Source organism: Diceros bicornis, chromosome 17 (genome assembly GCF_020826845.1).
Source record: "Diceros bicornis minor isolate mBicDic1 chromosome 17, mDicBic1.mat.cur, whole genome shotgun sequence".
NCBI lineage: Eukaryota > Metazoa > Chordata > Mammalia > Perissodactyla > Rhinocerotidae > Diceros > Diceros bicornis.
In genome coordinates, this window is record NC_080756.1 from 33,357,812 (window position 1) to 33,378,844 (window position 21,033).

General features: G+C 40.1%; 1 protein-coding gene across 1 annotated transcript in view; it reads left to right on the top strand.

Moving 5' to 3' along the window:
• The window catches only part of TMTC1 (transmembrane O-mannosyltransferase targeting cadherins 1), a 245,692-nt gene that overhangs the window by 178,349 nt on the left and 46,310 nt on the right, over positions 1–21,033 (top strand). The window contains exons 11-12 of the mRNA XM_058558571.1: positions 7,287–7,400; positions 18,169–18,312. Coding sequence (XP_058414554.1) covers positions 7,287–7,400; positions 18,169–18,312 — 258 coding nt within the window. The remainder of the gene's footprint in view (positions 1–7,286; positions 7,401–18,168; positions 18,313–21,033) is intronic.

Genomic DNA, 21,033 nt, shown 5'->3' on the forward strand with positions numbered 1-21,033 from the left:
CAGGTGAAGAACCTGGCATGTAGCAGACAGGAAACTGGCGTCCGGGTACTCTGTCTTGAGCGCTCTCACAGGAACAAATGGGTAAACTTATACCAATTTTTCCTATCTTCACATCAAAATCCTGGAAAAATAAAGCCCTCTGGCTGAGCTTGAGCCTAGGTCATGTGCCTGCTTGTCCCCACCAGGGCACTGAGATGACTGATGTGCCAGAGAAGCTCCTCTGACTTCCATGGCGGGAGTTCAGGCAGGCAGAGCACCCTGGGGTTCCACTGAGGCTCCACAAAGGGAAGCAAGAGGGAACTCCCCATGGGAAATCCAAGTACTGTGGGAGGAGTACAGACTGGCTGCCAAAAATGAGTGAATGATTGAATAAACAAATGTTCAAATAAGACAAATGTTGTGTTCACTCTTCTACTATTTTAAAATAATATATCTGGTTTTGCTACTTAGCAATTTAACTTTTTTTCATATTTTTTTTTTTTTTTTTTTTTGTGAGGAGATCAGCCCTGAGCTAACATCCGCCAATCCTCCTCTTTTTTTGCTGAGGAAGACGGCCCTGGGCTAACATCCGTGCCCATCTTCCTCCACTTTATATGGGACGCCGCCACAGCATGGCTTACCAAGCAGTGCGTCGGTGCGCGCCCGGGATCCGAACCAGCGAACCCCGGGCCGCCGCAGCGGAGCGCGCGCACTTAACCGCTTGCGCCACCGGGCCGGCCCCAACAATTTAACTTTTTTTAATAGAAAAAAAATTAGTTGGGCCTGCATGTCTTTTTAGTTTATTTATTATTACTATATCATTGTCATCATTATTGTTGTCATCATCGTTATTTCGATGGGTACTGTAGGGACGAGTTGCCGTATAAGAGGTTTTTTGTGTGGATTTTGTTTTATGACTTTTTTTCACTTTTAGGCTTCAGATCATGTTCAGTCTCTGTCGTACCTTCAATGCAGTTCTCACACACCGCAGTGGACTTGTTCCCTGTTACTATCCAGGGCTGAGGTGATTCTGTAAACACAGGGCATTGAAGTCCAGTAATATAACTTCCTCCTAGTCTCTGCTGGCTTTTTTTTTTTTTTTTTTTTTTTTTCTTTTGCTTTCAATAGTCAGTGCTTTTATGAGAAATGTTAAAATGGTTCTGCCCTGTGTTAAACCCTTTCCTTGAGTAAAGATACTAACAGTGGTTTTGTCTTCTAATGATGTTTACTACTTAATCAGAGCAACTGTGGGGATGGGTTTTGGCAGGCAGCAGTTTATTTCAACGATAACAAGTTAGTGTTCAAACGCTCTACAGCTGATGCCAGCAATTTAAAAAAAGAAAAACAGGGGTCGGCCCAGTGGCGCAAGCAGTTAAGTGCGCGCGCTCTGCTGAAGCAGCCCGGGGTTCGCTGGTTCGGATCCTGGGCGCGCACCGACGCACTGCTTGTCAAGCCATGCTGTGGCGGCGTCCCATATAAAGTGGAGGAAGATGGGCATGGATGTTAGCCCAGGGCCAGTCTTCCTCAGCAAAAAGAGGAGGATTGGCAGATGTTAGCTCAGGGCTGATCTTCCTCACCAAAAAAAAAAAAGCTTTTTGACCTTGCACCTAGAGGCTTCTGTTCTTTTAGATACAAGGATGTAGTAAGTGAACAGTTGATTACTAAAATACAACCATTCCACATATGGGCTTAAAGAGACTTTGTGTCCTGAGAGACCTTTGATGATCAAATGAAATTTTGTTTATAAATCAAAGTTATCAATAGTTTTTAGAAAACTTTGTCTGTTATAATTTATCTATGTCCTGAGAAAACTTTTAAGAATCTGAGACTTTAAGAATATTCTTTTCCCTTTATGACCAGATGTTGTTTGTATTCATCTGTGCTGAGTAATCTCCAAATCAGTTGAACAAACATTTACCAAGAATCTATGAAGCAAGATAGCGTTAGTGGGGTCTGGTGTTAGACTTCCTGGCTCCACTCCAAGTATCATCGTTTAATAGTTGTGTGATCTTGGGGCCGGCCCCATGGCTTAGCGGTTAAGTGCGTATGCTCCGCTGCTGGCGGCCCAGGGTTTGGATCCCAGGCGCGCACCGACGCACCGCTTCTCTGGCCATGCTGAGGCCGCGTCCCACATACAGCAACTAGAAGGATATACAGCTATGATGTACAACTATCTACTGGGGCTTTGGGGGGAAAAAAAAATAGTTGTGTGATCTTGAGCAAGTTACTTAATCACTCCATGCCTTAGTTTCTTCATTTTAAAATTAAAAATATAATAGTGTTTATCTCCTGGATGTAGTGTAAGAATAAAAGAGTATGTGAAAGATGCGTAGGACAGTGTCTGGCAAATGGTAAACACCATGTAATGTTTTCACATTATTGCTATGCACTGTGTTCCAGGATATGAAGTGGAGGAAAGAGAGATTATCTGTAGGGGAGCTGGAAGTCTGCATGGGAGTGAGATACATGAACACATTTCAATATAATGTAGCAAATGGTAGACAGTGATAGGCTACAGGACGCTGTGTAAGTGCAGGCAAGTGACTAAGACCAACCCAGGCCTTTAAAAACTATTCTCTTGTAGGCCTCGGCTGAGTATGGAAGGATGAGAAAAACCTAAATTAGCCGTGAAGGCCCAAACCTGGAGCTGGCCAATTGAGTAAGACAAAGTTGTAATACTTCTACAGAAGCTGATGTCCTTGGCAGAGGCCTGTTTCAGTTTTCTTCACTGTTCCAAACAATAAACCCATTGACCATCCCTAGGATGGATGGTCTCATTGAGGCCTCTCTAATTATGTGGAGTGGTTTTGCTTGGCAATACTATCAACAGTCTTACAGAATATCTTAGGACAGACTTTTGTGTTGGAGAAAAATCCAAATTTCAGTCAAGTCCCATCCTTTCCAGCCGAGGCCTTCTCTCACAAAACAGATCCCACTGTGAGGTGTATTTTTAGGAGATACAGATGGAGGGCCCCCTCGCAGCTTTGTATGTCTATTGGCAAAAACCTTACACACAACAACACAAGAACCCAGCACTTGTGTCTCATCAGAGGCCCAAAGATAGGAATTTGTCCAAGCTGAAATAGCTGTTAAGAGAAGGAGCCAGAATTTGAACCCAAATCTGGCATAAAAGGCAAAGAATATATAAACTATGCCACACCTATTTTTTATCTTATATTTTCTAAATTAAGCTAAGCCCAGTATAAACAGAGAGAGAAAGAGAGATGTTCATCATCATGGCTGCAAGGTATATTTTCTTTAAGTCTCATAACAAGAAACAATGCTGATATCTTCACCTGAGAAGAGCATAACTGCATAGCTCCAGCTGGGCCTAGTGACAGCCCAGAATCTTACATTTGTTTGGAGTAAGTAATACTGTAATAACACAATTTGATAAAACCTCCGCCACCACCCCTCTCCCCAAATCTTCGAAGTACTTGGAAAGACAGAGAGAGCCTATATTCTTTTGCATCCAGTTCAGGGTCTCTCTGAATCTATTCATGAACTGTTTAAGTGACCCATGGACCACTGATTAAGAATTTATGGCCTAGATCCTCCTCATCCTCTGCAGGAAACATATTTCTCTTAACTCCTCTCTGAATTGCTGAGCCAGAGAGATCAGCAGACCTTCCAGGGCGGAAAATATAAACTAGGGATTGGCCAATTCTTTTGTAAAGGGACAGAGAGTAAACATTTTAGGCTTTGTGGGCCATTCAGTCTCTTGCGACTGCTCCACTCCGCTGATGTCTCAGGAAAGAGGCCAAAGACAGTAAGTAAACACGTTGACCGTCTGTGGCCCGCAAGGCCGTAATTTGCTTACCAATGATATAAACTTTGTGATAGTGAAATTCTAAGTTACTAGTGTCCCGTGGTGCCTTTTTGGTTTAGCACCAAATGTTGATCAACTTCAGGAGGATTCTGACCATATATTGGCCTTGCTTGAAGTCTCTGCTCAACTGCATACTAGGTCTGTAACCTGAGAAAAAAGTCTGAATCTCTCTGAGCTTCACTTTCCTCATCTATAATATGGGAGGTACAATAATACTACCCATCTGATAGGCTATTGAAGGGATGAAATGAGATAATCCATGGAAATGGGTACTTGGCTCAGCGCTTGATTCAAAATAAGTACTATGGGGCTGGCCCCGTGGCTTAGCGGTCGAGTGCGTGTGCTCCGCTACTGGCGGTCCGGGTTCGGATCCCGGGCGCGCACCGACGCACTGCTTCTCCGGCCATGCTGAGGCCATGTCGCACACACAGCAACTAGAAGGATGTGCAACTATGACGTACAACTATCCACTCGGGCTTTGGGGAAAAAAAAGGAGGAGGATTGGCAATAGATGTTAGCTCAGAGCCAGTCTTCCTCAGCAAAAAGAGGAAGATTAGCATGGATGTTAGCTCAGGCCTGATCTTCCTCACCAAAAAAAAATAAATAAATAAGTACTATGAGTACCGAAGTGTGGCATTGTGAAAGCTCAGGTTAAGGCAGGTCAAATTGAGGAGAACCACAAATTCTTCTTACTTTTCTTTCCTGTTAACCTCTGGCTGAACGCTCCTTTTTTTTTTTTTAAACTGTTTGTTTTCTACTCAAGAATTTGGGGATGGTTCTCCTGACCTATTGTCCAGCGAGCTACCAAAACAAATTGATGTTCTGCAAACTTGCAGATACACCCTATAGAAGTGACTTTTTTGTTATTTCTATAATTTTTCAAGTTTTCTGCCAATGAGAGGTGTGAGGGAGAAATATGAAGTACGCGAATTAAGGTCCTGAGTTGAAAGGGAGATTTTTATGCATAATCGTTATTGTAATTATTAATAGGGTTTGGGATCCAGCGGTATAATATATGAATACTACATTTCCTGGTGGAGTAAATATGTGTAAAAGCCACACGTTTCCGTTGAAACAGTTGGGATTACTAATTCATAGCATCGAGAAAGCAAACTGAGGAGACGGCTGCGGGGGGAGAGCAGCCTGGCCAATTATAGCTATGTGGAAAGTTTTGCCTTTGGCCAGTTGTTTATTTTCCTTTTTTCACAAACTGTTCGTTGTAAAATGAGAGACTGGAAAAACATAGCAGAAAAATATCACAGAGAGAACATAAAGGTCAAAAACAACAATGGGAAAAGCAGTGTGTTCTTAGGATTCAGTTACTCCACCCACGTCTGCTTGCCTGTTAGGAATATTATTACTTCCTCTTGCCATCACTGAACAATGCCCTGGTCTTAGCGAGGACCATGTTTCCACGGGCATAATTGTCTATTCCTTGGGTGAAACGTAAATGAGAGCAGCTGTGCTAATCTCACAGAGGGAAGGATCAATTCCTATACATATGCCAGTTATAGCGATGCTGAAATCAAAGTCATCTTGAAAACCTATCAGTTACCATGCACTGTTTAGTTCTGGATAGAAAAATCCAAAATTTTCCTGGATAGAAATTGGATTTTTTTTTTAAGCCATTGCTATCACTCTGACCCAGATCCTGCCCCTGTGACTAAATTCACTTTGGGTAATGTCCTTTTTAAATATTATATTAAAATCCTACTTCTGTTTAGCAGCTGAGGGGCCTCACTATAGGGTGATTGAAGGAAATTGATGGTTTCACTGGAGCACCCCAATGTCAGCATTTGTAAATCTTTTGTCTTGGATCAATCAGTTTCCACTAAGAGGATTCCTCCAATCTCCTCCCTGCAGGTCCAATCCTGGCTGCCAGTATTCAGAGAGGAGGAAGGAACTGGGGGGATCCCAACATTCGGAAAACAGATTTCCACTTAATCTGCTTTTGAGGCACAGCTCTTCCTCCTGACCTCAGCTGTACCTGTTGTTCCTGAGTGCGGGGTCTCTCTGATTCAGCTTTTCTAGAGAGCAAACCCCTTGCCTTCTGCTGGGATGGGGAAAGAATAGTTGAAAAAAGTCACCTGGATGTGCAGAGTGGGAACTGGAGCTTTGGTGTAACTGCTCCTGACACAGATTTACAGTCAGTCTGTTTTCAGCCACACCCTACGGAAAAAAAATTTCTGGCTACCTGTGGTTCCTTTGAAATCACCGAAGCAGCCATATGGAAGTTTGGAGTCTGTTGCTTTAGGATGATCTGGTGCCCTTGGGTTGGTCTCTAGCTTCCCTCTCACTCCCTGTGAATTCTCTGCCCTGCAGAGTTCCTCAAGCGCCCAGCCAGTGGACTTGAAGTGGGGCAGTCTTTGCTGGTCCTACAAGCTGTTATTTCAACAAAAGTTCAGCAAGGGTTACAATGCCCTAACATATTTCCCCAAGGTTTTAAAACTTTGTATGAAATTGCCCTATTAATCTTACCTTTAAAATTAAATTATATATTAATAATTAAAAATTAAATGAAAATATATTATCTGAGGTAGTGCATTAAAGTGCAATTGCCCAGAAACTGGGTTGTCATCCTTTCCTCTTCCTTTCTCTCATCAACTGTCCGCATTCCACATTTAGTCCGTATAAGTTCTAGGCGTTTTCTTTTCAAATAGCCCTTAAAGCCGTCTACTTTCATCATTCCCCCTGCCAGCACCTCCTGGCAGGTGAGGCAACAGGGACTCTAGAACCAGACTCCTCTCTGCCGCTTACCAGCTGTATGATCTTGTGCAGAGTAAGTCTGTGAGGCAGCCACAAGTGACAGGCTGAGCCTCTCCTGCCCCCGCCCCCTCCTGTGTCATCTTCAAAGCTTTGGTGTCACTCTCTAGCGGCTCCCCAGGTATTTTGTTATAGCAGCCCAAGCAGTATAATACAATAACCATTTATTCAAGGTTTTTAACCTTTCTGAGCAAAACCTCATTTCCTTATCTGCAACCTGTAGAATAATTATACCTGCATTTATTTAAAAAAAAAAATAGCCTAGGCTTACTACATGGGCAATGTTAAATTCCAGTAAAACTTAGTAGGGAGGCCAGTCTACAGTCATCCCTCTTGTAATAATTTATTTTTGTAGACAATCTCAATTAAAAAAAAAAAAAAGGAAGGCTATAAGTGAATGAAGGAAGGAAAAAACTGAATTAACCTGAACACGCAGGGTTGTTCTCCAAAGAATTATCCTTCACTAGGTCCTGCCACCTCTGCTTCATATGCAGTTAGCATGTTTGTTTAGTTGTGCACAGCTGTGCACTGCCTTCACTGTTTTCTGTAGAAGCATGTTCTATAACTCGTATAATTCACATATTTTGGAAGACTTGGCTTAGATGGATAGAATCGACATTTCAAATGTAGGTTCATGAAACTGTGAGTAGAATGTAAAGGAAACCGACAACATTCCTATAAATAGTACTTTTTTTTTTTTATTTATTAATTTTAGGTCTGGAGTTCAAACTTTGCCCCACAATGCCAAGGTTCACTACAACTACGCCAATTTCCTGAAGGACCAAGGTCGGAACAGGGAAGCAATCTACCACTACAGAACAGCCCTCAAGTAAGTGCCATACTGGTGTCTGTTGTGATTTTCAGGCCCTTGTTTATTTCACTCACCCTCCCAATAAATGGGGGGTTTGTTTGTTTCTCTCGACAATCAACATCTCCATGAAGGTGGTATATATGTTGGACTCCAAGTCTTTTGGCTCAGTGTTCAATTACGTTACAAATGTGGTAACTCTATCTTACTTCTCTTGTAAAAGTTTCCATTGCTACACATTACACAATGAAGTGACGCTCAGTTTAACAACTATATGCAGGCAAACAGGAGTTGGTTGTCAAAAATATACTCATAAGTTCTCAGGATATTTACTCCAATGACTTCTTCCCATTCTAGGCTTCTACTGTTTGAAAGGATTTATCTGAAGACATTTGAGTATAGAAATGAAATACCCTGATAGTTGTATTAAATAGAGAAAAAATGAGAAGACGCTTGATTACCATGTTGGGAATATTTTGGGAATATGTTTAATAAGGTGTGTGTATACATATATGTTTTATATATATAAACAGCCCTGTCATTCTTCTTGTACTCATCCACTGAAAGAGAGTACACCAAACATGGCTTTAGATATGACTTAACAGAAACTAAAAATTTAAGTTCTGCTTTACCAGCAGTAGCCTGTATCGCTCTTACGTATCTTTTAAATTGCAACTCTGACTTACAAGATGGTCTTCTCTAAAAGATCCCAGATAATAAATGTATTTAACCTGGAACATGTGGAGACATGATAACTAAACAGCCGCAGAATCTCCAAATGTGGGCAAAATACAGCAAGGTGAATCCTTTCTTTTATCGAGTACTGTGAGGCTCACAGAAGCTTTTTGAAGAGGTTTCCATGCCCCTACAGATTGTCCCACATTTGGTTGAATTTTCTGGGACATGCTTAAAATGTGTATACCAAACAAATCATACATTTCACTGAAGCACCTACTAGGAGTGTCTCAAAGCTTAGTCATTCTTAAAGTAAAACTGACCTGATTTTAAAAAATTATGCTTTTGAACAGTGTTCTACATAAATATGTTGTTCATCAACCAAAATCTTTTAGACTTTAGCACCTGTTATTTAATATTCAGTATGGCAAAAATTTTGAACTGTACACATCAAGTTCACCATCAAATACTTTTCCAAAGATTACAAGAAATGTATCTCCCAGAGGAAGAATTGTAACAAAGCTATTTATTGAGGAAAAGAAGTTTTCATTAAGGAATAGAAGATATTTTTTAAGATTTAATAGAGAATTATATTCTTTCCCTGGAAGCCAATTTACCCAAATGTTTAACAATGCTTATCTCTGGTTGGGGAGATTATGGTTTAATTTTTTTATTTATACTTTCTTTTGTGTTCCAAATGTTCCACAATGAACATGTATTATTTTTGCAATGAGGAAATGTTGTTTTTAAAAAGGCATATTCCTTCAAGGGTACAAATAAAGTGTGTTTTGGCTTTAACAATTAATTAACGTTGCATGATTTTAGTTGGCATTCTTGAAGGGAAGAAAAGAGCAGTAAGTCTGCCTTAAAAAAAATGGTTGGAAGGAAGTGTATCAATATCTTTTTAAATTTGTTTCATTCTAACAGACTATTTTCTGTCAAGTTCAAACAGGAAAATAAGGCAGACCCTAAGGCACATCTTGGGGCAAAGGTATAAATTAAGCAAAATTCTCTGTGCTGATTTTACAGAATTATAGTAGCTGGTTGGGTACTTAATTCTTCTTTCCCATGAAACAATAAAAATGAATGTTTGCTTCAGCAACTGTGCTTCTGGAAGAAACATGTCCCTTGAGAAATGGGGAAAAAACAATTAAAGCTATAAATATACTACATAGTAATTAGTGAAATATTTCATCCTCTCAGACCAGGCTCAAAATACTTCTGATTTAAAGTATCATTGTTTTTGTATGGATACCTCTGTGGTGAATCTTCAATGGATATGGGTGAGTTTTTTTATTTAAATAAATTGTCACTCTTTGTGTTAGAGAGAAAAGGAAAATACCAGGACTCTTCATCATTTTGATGATTATTTATCCTAGGTGACTGGAAGAGTGACTTATTTTGACATTGCTATTTTTTTGTGGAAGTTGCTGAAACAGAGATTTCTCCCCCTCCCAACTGCTCTTTCCCTATTTCAACTTTAGTGTATCTGATGTTTACCATATTTGCACACAGCAAAAAAGATAATAATTAGGGAAATGTAGGGTTAAAGGTGATATTATCTGAAATCAGTTCCAACAATTATCCATTACTGTTTTAATGACTCTATAGATCTCAGAGGCAGTGGTGAAATTAGTCATTAGGGTTGTATCTATATGAATCTCCTCTTGGCTGGGTTACAGTTCTAAAAATAGCATTACTATATTAAACTGGTAATTATATATGACATGAATATTCTGCTTCTTTTAGACTTTGTTCTATTTTTTTAAACAATGCAGAAGTACCACTGACTTCTCTTCCCTCTTGATGAACCTCATTTATTGTATTTCTGTAGTACAAGGGGAATCTCCCCTGGAAAATGCTGCAGCTGAGGTTACAGATTCAGTTTAAGACCCAAATCATCAAAGCAAAATGTCAGAACACTTTCCTAAAATCCTCAACAAACATAAGTGTTAGCTTTGCTTTGCTGTGAGGGACAACTCTCATGTTTACACCTATTGGGGTGCTATAAAGCTTGGGATTCTATATGGTAGAAAATCAGAGCCCCACTGGTGGATCTGCCATATGCCTCTGTAGGGGATCAGAATTGGCCACCCCAAAATGTGCCTTGATTATTTTTAAGAGCAGAAGACTCTGAAAGAAACTTTGACCTTCTGCCTAATTCCCTAAAAGGATTTAAGATAGAAGGCTTGTTTCAGGAATGAGCTAATACCATAAGATAACTATAGTATAATGTAAAATAGGTATGATAGAAAGGCACCAACAAGCCCATTTTTATCAAAGTTCTCTCTCTCTGATCACATTGCCTATAGGTGGCCCAGCAAACACTTGTTTAACAAACATTTGTGTTTCCATCTCCATGTAAATTGCCTTCCTCCGGTTTGAAGTCCCAAACCATTACTCCCAACATCCTCCTTTGTCTGTAGCTGAAGATGGTATTTAAGCTGGTAGCTTCGGCCATTTTGATGAGTTACTTGGTTTTCCTGTTTGACCCCAAGTATACATGTTATTAAACTTTGATTTTCTCCTGTTTTTCTGTCTCATGTCAATTTAATTCTTAGATCAGCTGGAAGGATCTAGAGGGTAGAGGAATTGTCTTCTTCCCCTACACCTCTAAAGCTTCCTGCCCATTGAGTTATCCTGGAGAAGGTTTTGCCATTCCACATCATGTGATGGGAGTAGAAAGTCCAGAGACCACCCAACATTTCAGCTCTTCATGTACAAAGCTCCCAAGAAAAGACTCATCCAATTAGCCTGAAAGGAGAGATAGTGGCCTTGCCTGAATAAAGTGCAGAAGATACTGAATGTGTACTTAGCCAGTGGTTTGTTGATTTGCTTAAAAAGTCAGCTAAAAGTGGAGAATCATAAAACAAATTACGCACACTCTTGAATGTTGTATTTCACCCTAAAATTTCAAATGTACATCCATTCATCAATTTTCTAATGTCAAACGAAGTCCTTTTCTATAAGTAAGAGTCTACTGATTAGAATCTACAAAAATCACATCCATAATTCATTTCTGTGATGATCAGTTTTGATACTTTAAAATGGAATAAAAATGTAAAGACTGAGGTTGTTCTGATTTTTCTCCTCCAGTCTTTTACAGTTCTCTCATGTCTAATTCAACAGCAATTTTTTGAGCAACTTTCCCTTTTTGGAGTATTACCAGAGTATTTAGTTTTTGTAGTAATAACAACTGTCTCTTTCACATTTATATTTTATCAATTTGCAGGATATTTCATTGTGCAATTGCAATAAAACTAAAACTGGAATAAATTTGTTAATAAACACGTCTAACTCTTAGCAGTCATGCAACTCAACCCATGGGAGTAGAAGGGCCCAGGCTTACAAAGAAAGTTTATTAAGGTGTGGGTATCCACCAGTACGTTTTACAGAGAATAGAGAATATCTGAAAATCTGATGACAATTAAGAAACTATTTTAAGAGTTTTCCCTATAGATGGTAGAGTCATCTTATATTTAAATTTCCTGCCTGACTCAGTTAGTGGTTGGTTAAATGGGCTGGTCATCAAGAACCCTGCACCTGGGAATGAGAATAAAGTTCGCCTTCGTCCAGGTGATCAGGAAGGTCTCTCCACCGTCAGCAGCAAAGGGCCCCATGTTCCACTGAACGTTTGTTCACTTAGATGCCCTCTTCCTCCCACTCTACTATAATAAGCCCCTGCTACACCCGGATTCGCTGATGTGTCCTAGGTGGTTGGATATCAGCCATGTGCAGGATTCCATCCTGATAAAAGGGCTGTGATCCTCAGTCACCCAGACAGCTGTACGGTTTCAACATGAAATACATAGTAAATCATCTAAGATTTTCGCATTCCATGATCCTATCCAGCAGGAGGTGCATCACCTTTCCCTGAGGGTACTCAAGCGTGCTTGCGCATTCATGGGGCTCTTCGAGTGGCCTTGTCCACTCCTCATATATCTGTTATTGATGTTTTAAACAGAAAATCTGAAGGGAAAGAAGGCTGTGGGGGTTGAAGTCCCTGACCAGGCTCGTTTCTGTTGGCGTAACTACAAGGGAAGGAATGTGCTCTTCGTGCTCCTGTACAAAAGAAGTCTCCACTCGCTATTTGATTGGCTTACACACGGGAAGTGATAGAACTAAAATCTTTCTGATTGGAATTTTCTTAATGCATAAAATAGAGACTTGTCAGATAATAGAGCCCGTTAATATCATTCTTCATATCCCCTCCTATGTGGATAACTGGAGCTCTGCAAGGAGGTTCCATTAGCCTGTGATAAGTGTATATGGAAAGGAACTAATGAAGGAATGAGTATTGAAGAAACGCCATATCATTAGAGCCCAAAGAAATCTAGCCACGTCTGGTTAGCCCACTGTTCGTTGATGTCCTGAGTATATCAATAAAATTACTTTATTGTAATTCCTTTGAAAAATGCTGTCTATAAAACTGGTGGAGTTTGAACATTTTTTTAAAATCAGGCTTGAATGACTATTTAAAAAGTCCTTCTTTACACAGGTTATTTTGAATGAACATTTAAAATAATTCTCGTGACTACAGGTGGCCTTGGATACCAGCTGCCATGTGTTTCTAGAAAGAATTAAAATTCCAGTACCATTTGTTAGCCAGGTTTAACAAGTAGAGATGGGTTCTTCCACTGGTGTGGTATTTTCATTTATAAAAGTCTAAATATGCTTTCCAGTATCACAAGTAGGCACTTGAAATTGTTTTTGTTTCTTCTTGTTGATGAAATTATAATTCTCATTATATATATAGTGTTGTCTAGCAGTTATATTCATTAAATTCAAGAAATTAAATGTTATTTCGTTTAGAAAAAAGCTAGAATTTTAGTCACATTATGGCCATACTTATAGGCTAAATTTCCAAATGAAAATTCTCATAATTTATATTCAAAAATGTTTCACTCTCTCTCTTTTTTCTGCCTTATACCAATCTTTCACTTTAAAAACTCACTGTGGTTCCCCAGGAAACAGAATCCAAGGCAGAGATTTGTACACAGGCAGTTCATTAAGGAGTGCTATCTGGGACACCAGGGAAGGAAGCCAGGGCTCGAGATGGGCAGAGGGAGAAGCTGAGATGCAGTGCAGTCCCGGGGCCTCAGCTGACCCCTTAGGAAGCTCTGGAGCTGGGATGACCCCTCAGAGTTGTCATGAATGGAGGCAAGAGATGGAACCTTTATACCCCTTTAGCAACCAATTGCTGCCCGCAGGCAGGGAGGGTAGCCTCCGGTGAGGCAGTTCCCTGAGGCTGAGGGCAATGGCCAGAGAAGAACTAGGCTGTGAGCTGTCAGCAGCTGGGGAAACAAGTGCCTCAGGCTTGAGGGGTCTCTGGGTGGTGTAAGACAGCATCCACTCCACCAGCTTAATTTGTGATTTCTTATATAAGTAAACAGGGCAGTTTTAACAGAATATCGTTTAGATTTTCTGTTACAATGAGAATAGTGGTGTTACCTACATTGCAGTGTTAGAATATGATAAGATAATTCATATAAAAGGCTTAAAGCAGTGCCTAAATACTTGGCAATGATAAACTCAGTAAATGTTATTAATATATCCAAAATATAACCACTTCTCTCCACCTCCACTGCCCATCATCTCTCACCTAGATCCCTGCAGTATTCTCTGGTCTCCCCGTTTTCACCTCTCCCCTGCTTCCCTTCGCTCTGTTCTCAACACAGCAGCCACAGGGATTTTCCACTGATAGCAATCTCGTGCTTAGAGTGCTCCGCTGGCTCCCATCTCACTCAGGGTGAAAGTCAAAGCCACTGCAGCTGTCTCCAGGGCTGTAGGCCCTGCATCGTCGGCCCTTACTTCTCAGACCTCACCTCTGCTACTCTTCTTACTTGCTCAACTCGAGCCACGTAGGGCTTCAGGCACACACCAGTCACGGCACATTCCTATTTCAGGGACTCTCTATTTGTCATTTCCTCTTCCCAGACCACTTTCCCTCCTTCTCTGCTGCCTCCCCCCTTCCTTCAGGATGGACCCCTCACATATGTTGTCTTGTCAATGTGGCCTTCTCTGATCACCCTACTTAAAAGTGCAGCCACCCCCAACATACCCCATTCCTCTTCTCTGCTTCATTTTTCTCTACTGTGTTTATCACCCTCTAACATACTTCTCTCTGCTGTGGGCCCTTAGCAGAGGGCCTAGCACATTGTAAGTGCTCAATAAATATTTGTTGAAAGAAAGACTGAGTGAATATAATGCATGAAGTCTCTTATCACAGGCCCTCTTAGAGTCAGAAGACAACTCCAAGATGACAAGCAGTGTTTCTCAGTGGGAGAGCTGTCAGCAATTTGTGGGTCTGTCCTATGCATTGCAAGATGTTTAACACCTCTAGCTCCTGCCCATTATATGCCAGTGGTGACCCCCCAATTCCTGAGGTGGATATTCGGATACGCACCTCTCCCCGCAACCCCTCATGATCTCCTTGGTTGGCAGTTATTGATTAGGAATATGGGCACACTTTTCCTGCCCACCACTGTCTTTTTCTGAGTTGATCCAGAACCAGAGTGCTGTCCGTGTTACAAAGTGTTATTACAATAAGAATTCCACGAGCGCATTGATCTGTCACACAAGACTTTGAATTTCCTTCTAACCTTGGATGTAGCTTTTAAAATTGCACATGTCTGGAATTCCATTTGGTGTTGAGCATATCAGAAAGACTAAGAGGAAATTGCTCTGGTGCCTGTGGGGATCGTTTGCTTCAGATGATGACGGATTGACAGGCTCTCGAGTAAGTGCTTGACAAAGAACATTCCTACATTCTTAAAATGAAGAGGGTCACACGTCCTTCATATCTGAGAACCCATGGTATGAGAGAAACAGATGGATACAAGATGACTCGAATGTTTACAGGGTTCGTGATGAAGAAATAATGGGTGTTATTTTGACTGATGGGAACAAGTCGAAGGCCATCGACAGCAGTGAAGAGAATGATGTTTTGGAGGATGGGAAATCCGTACGAGAGAAGGAGAGCTGGCAGCTCCAGCCGGGAATGGGTTTGTTAGGGCTGTGGAGGGAGCCGAGTAAAACCGACCAGAGGTCCTGCAGTTGACCTCAAAGCATTAAATGTATGTAGTTTAACAGGTATGGTGATGGGTGTTTTTATACCCACCTTCTCATTTGTGCACATAGAAACCCACTTGTTCACACCGAAGGTCAATATGTTATTGACTTTATTGTTATCGAGAAAGCAACTAAAGCACAGACGTAACTTCGAAATCACATAGCTAGAAAGTCACCCATGGCTACTGACTTCAAAGACAGTTATTTTTCTACTCCGCCAAAGCAATTTCCCATCCGCCTGCCACAAAAACTGAAGTTCACCACGATCACCCCAAGCCTCTTACAAAGATTAAATTATGTTCATCGTTTTCTATTTGAAAAAAAGAACAAGAAGTATTTAATTCAGTACATTTCCCAACCTCTAGAGGTAAATTTGCAGGAATCAGGAGAATTCAGCCACGTAAAGTGACTCATTTCCTGAGAGCATAAGAGAACGTGGTTTTACTCTAAATTGTCTTGGCAAATCAATTGGGCGGAATCCTGGATCACTGCTAGAGGTCATCCATTGTCAGATGTCAGATGATTTAGTTGGCCCTCATTGGAGAATCTGGCACATATCCCTAAATTGCATTTGAGGTTTTTTTCCAAGGCTGTTTCTAATGGATGGGAAGGAGTAGAGCGCAAAGAGAAAGGAGCAAGACCTATCTGCTGGGTGTTGCTGGCAAATTCAGACAATTAAAGAAGCAGACCAATAAATAATCCATATCACCCGGGTGCAATTTAGTGACATGATGATTCCAATTTTATAACGTGAAGGAACCAGGCACTTAAGAAATGCCGGAGACTAACGTGGTTGAAAATATGCTGCTGTCTCCTAAAATGAAGTTTACTTTGGGTATTTTTTAGTCTGCTGAAATTCAGGTTTTATGGTTGAATTTTTTCCCAGTCATGTTTTTCTTTTGGATTCTTTTTTTTCTCAACAGGAAATAGAAAATAAACATCTGACCTTAGCATAGTTAACCTCAAATAAATTAATGTTTGTAATGAAAATCAGACAGATAAATCAGGGTGGTGTATATTCCTAAAGGAAATTGCAAACTGGAGCATGTGATACAATATTACTTGAACAATGAGATGCCTTATAAGGTACTCAAACAATGAAAAACTAACAGCATCCTTAGCTTTTGAACAGATTGTACAAAATTTAAAGTAAATGTAAAAAAATATATTTTTTATAAAAAATGTATAAAACTAAACTTTAGTCATATACATCTTATGTCTGCGGGTCTTTAGCTGAGGTTAAAGCTTAAGAACAGTAGATTGAGGGGCGTGTATGTACGTCTTATACGCTTACGGAGTGTTGTTGATTCTAAATAGCTTTCCGTAATACTGTGCTTTTCAGAGATACCATGATTATTTTGTGTGGCAGGAGACAACTTTTTCCAGTGCATAAGAATCCCAGTAGCCACATTTCCTGCGTATTGAGTTTATTTCACTTCTGTCACTGAGAACTAGTCCCTATAAGATCATAGTTGAATGGATTGGTCAAAGGAAAAAAAGGATTTATGCTAAATGGAAGCTCTAATTCGTACTGGCCTGGTGTTTTTTCCTTTTTCTCAACTTCCTCTCATAATCTCTCTCTCCCTGCAGCCTCCAAAGCCATTGTGAATAATTAGGGCTTTTAAGCTTTGGGAGGATGTAACATTCATCTGAATTGATTCTATTCCTTGTCAGTCAAGAGGAGCATTAGCCAGAATGTCTTCCTGGAAATACTAATTCTGAGGGATGTTCATAGCTGTTCCATAAGGGAGTAGGGGAGGGAGGATTACATGGTCAAAACCTAGGAAACTCCGGGTTAAGCAAAGATTAAGGGGAAAAAAAGCTATGCAACTTGTCTTTTTTGGCCTTTTAATAGCAACCCTTTCTGTCTCAATATTAAATTGATCTTCTTAGAAGGTACAGAGCAGGGTGGGGGGGATGCACGACATTTGATTGTCAAGAGGCTTGACAAGTACAGATCCTATTTTTATTACTTGGCATTATCTTGGCTTTTCTACGTTAAAAGCCAGCTCCACAGGCTTATTCCAAGTACTCTGGGTGACAGAGATGGAGCAAAACTCTTAGACTGATAAATATGTCCATGCTAAGTGGAGCAGAAACTGCTAAGCTATGTAGTGGTGCTGATTTGCCTTCTCTATAGTTTTGAGTTGAGGAAGTAAATTGATTCTCATCCTTCCTTAATCAGCATAAATGTGGTTTACTGATGTATACCCAATCCTTTACATTGCTTTTGAACGTTAGGAATGCCGTTTTCACTTCACTGTGCATTATTTAATTTTTGATTTTTAAATGTTTGTCAGGATTTTCATTCTGAGAACAGTATCAGGCCAAGTGGTGCCAAATTACCGTAGAAGGGGGAAATGAGATAAAATGGAAAAAGAGAGTCAAGATGGAGAGCCATTTTGGGGATAAAGTTTATTTTTATGGGGAGACATTATGTATCATCTTTTCTCAATAATGATGATCTAACTGATGCTCCATTCCAAGTATGTTTATGAAGATCCCTTGTCCAAGGACCTCCCAGCATCTTGCATAAATAGTGGGCACTGTAGAGGCAGCTGGTCAGCCATCCCGCCAGGCCAGAAACTCAGCACCTGAGGCAATGAGGATTTTCTGTTAAAGGAAGTTGAAAGTATTTGTAGACTCCAAAGGACTAAAATTTATTTAACCCTAGTAGATTCACATACTATTTATTTTTGCACTATTGGGGGGGTTATTTACTTATAGCACTGTGTCAAATATTTTTTTTTTATCTATATGGGGTGATGGATGTTAACTAAATTTATTATGGTAATCATTTCATAATATATGTAAGTCAAATCCTTATGCTGTACACCTTAAACTTATACAGTGCTGTATGTCAATTATAACTCAATAAAATTGGGAGAAAACAGATGTGACGTAGACGTGCAATTAAAATAAAGGAAGAATTCAGTGTTTCAGTTTGGTTGTGGCATACCTGAGCAGGGCGGAGAAGAACAAGCAAACTGTCCCAACTTAGAAGTTTTTGAACAATCATGGCTTAATATTTCTAATTTTTCAGATTGTATCCACGCCATGCAAGCGCCCTGAATAACCTTGGAACACTGACGAGAGACACAGCAGAGGCAAAGATGTACTATCAGAGGGCTCTCCAGCTAAATCCACAGCATAACCGGGCTCTTTTCAATCTCGGGAATCTTCTTAAGTAAGTAGACTGTGTACGTTTGATCCGGTGGCCTTATATTTTCAAGAAATCCTTTCCTTCTCAATACTCATTTGGTTGTACTGTTGTCTCCTATTCCAAGGGTGGAATAATTAGGGTTTTCAAGTTTTGGGAGGATGTAATATTTATCTGAATTAATTCTATCCCTTATCAGTCAAAAAAGAGTATTCCCCAGAGTGTCTTTCTGGAAGTATTAGTAGTTCTGGGAGATGTTCATAGGTTGTCTGTAGAGAGGTGGGGATAGGGAAGGGTTACGTGGTCAAATAGACTTAAGAAACTTTGTTTATAAAATAAACAAACTTTAAGAAACTGAGTTCAGCAAAGATAGTTCGTTTATTGCAAGAATCTTTAATATGCTAAATGCCCTGTTACTCCTCAAGAAGGGAAAATGGAATATAGCATTTCCCAAGTCAACCTTTTTTGGTAGGACATTTCCCAGATATTCCATGAATATACTTTGGGAAAAGTGCTGGTCTAGGAAAGGCAGTGTGCTCTAAAGATGTAACCAAATGGCATAACCACAACTCATGCCCAGTTTGTACTGTAGGTAAGAAAGTGAGGTGTACCTGGAATTAATAATGGTAACTTGCTCTTAGGAAGCCCTCCCAGGCATAATCACTGGTGTTAGCTTTTCACTCACTGCCCTGTGAAAAGGTTGATAGTGCACTTAGCGTCACTGAAAACTAAAACAAAGGGGTACTTTTGCATCTTGTATTTTTATTAATATAAATAAAGTCTAGGTATGTTGGTGATGGTGCTGGCAATGGTAGTAGTGGCAATAAAGGTAGTGAAAATTGTGGCAGTTATGGAATTTAACTTCTAAACTTAAAAGACTAGGTTGAGGGGCTGGCCCGGTGGCGCAAGCGGTTAAGTGCGCGCGCTCCGCTGCGGCGGCCCGGGGTTCGCTGGTTCGGATCCCGGGCGCGCACCGACGCACTGCTTGGTAAGCCATGCTGTGGCGGCGTCCCATATAAAGTGGAGGAAGATAGGCACCGATGTTAGCCCAGGGCCGTCTTCCTCAACAAAAAAAAGAGGAGGATTGGCGGATGTTAGCTCAGGGCTGATCTCCTCACAAAAAAAAAAAAAAAAAAAAAAAAAACTAGGTTGAGAGCCAGCCCCGATGGCCTAGTGGTTAAAGTTCAGCGCTTACCGCTTTGGAGGCCCCGGTTCGTTTCATGGTCACGGAACCACACCACCTGTCTGTCAGTAGCCATGCTGTGGCAGCAGCTCACGTAGAAGAACTGTAATGACTTACAACTAGGATATACGACTATGTACTGGGGCTTTGGGGAAGAAAAAAAGAAAGAGGAAGATTGGCAACAGATGTTAGCTTAAGGCAAATCTTCCCCCACAAACAAAAAAAAAGATTGAAAACATCAGAAATAGAAATAAAAAGGTGAAAATGATTGGAATCAGATTGTAGTGGTATGTTTATATGTGCTTGTTAGGATGCTTGACAGTCCACACACTTACGGAATTGGTTCCGTGTCTCTAAACTTCTAGAGAGCACATTTGGGACCTTTCAGGCTAATGGTTTGCTTTTGTTCTTTTATGCTCTTCCTAACAGGATTGTCTTAATTGCCTCATTAATTTATGTATCTTCTTCACTTTCCTGTTTACTCCTTAAATTTTACATTTACATATAAATATTAGTTCTTTTTCCTAATGTATGTATTAATGCATGTTTTTGTCTACTCCCATTTGAATGAGTGAGTTAATCAAAGAACAATCTAACATTGCGAAAGGTGATAGCTGCCATCTTGAGTCTGAAGTTTTATGTTTAGGTATGGCTTTATCCGTATACTGGAACACAAAATCAAAGGAATACTACACAAAAATAAATACATGCAAGGAAAGTACAATTAAAATGAAAGAAATAAAAGTATAAATCAGCAAAAACTAAGTAAATGTAATTTTTCAAATTAAGTAATTTATTTTTAAAATTTGATAAAAATTGAGAATTATGAAAAACAATAAGAATGAAGAAATACATGCTGTGACAAAAAAGCCGTTTTAGTACTAGTAAGCTCCCTTTAAAAAAAATAACTCAAGGGGCTGACCCAGTGGCATAATGGTTAACTTTGCATGCTCCGTTTTGGTGGCCCGGGGTTCACTGGTTCGAATCCTGGGTGCAGACCTACACACCACTTGTCAAGCCATGTGTGGCGGCATCCCACATACAAAAAATAAAGGAAGGTGGGCACAGATATTAGCTCAGGGCTGATCTTCCTCAGCAAAAAGAGGAGGATTGGCAACAGATGTTAGCTCAGAGTCGATCTTCCTCACCAAAAAAAAAAAAAAAAAACAACTCAAAACATGTGGGGAAAATGAATTCTAATTATTATACATAAATAGTTACATGTCAACAGGGTGCTTTAATTTTACTCTACTATTTTTATGAGCTCTTATTTCTTTATGTGATGTTCTAACGACTCATTTTTTAAAGTCATTGTTGTATCTATATATGTCCTAACTTAGAGCCCAAATAACTTAATGGCTGGATAAAATCCTGTCAATGTCTTTTGGGGTCCCTGGATTATATAGTACTGATTTCAAATCATGTAGATGAGTATTCTTTCCAGAAAAGCCCGCTTTAATGGCCTGTATACAAAATGATGGTTCTTGTTAGGAGGGATATCCTGCCATTAGGATTATCATATTGTGCTGAATGCGGCTCTACTTGAAAATGACGGCAGAGATTCT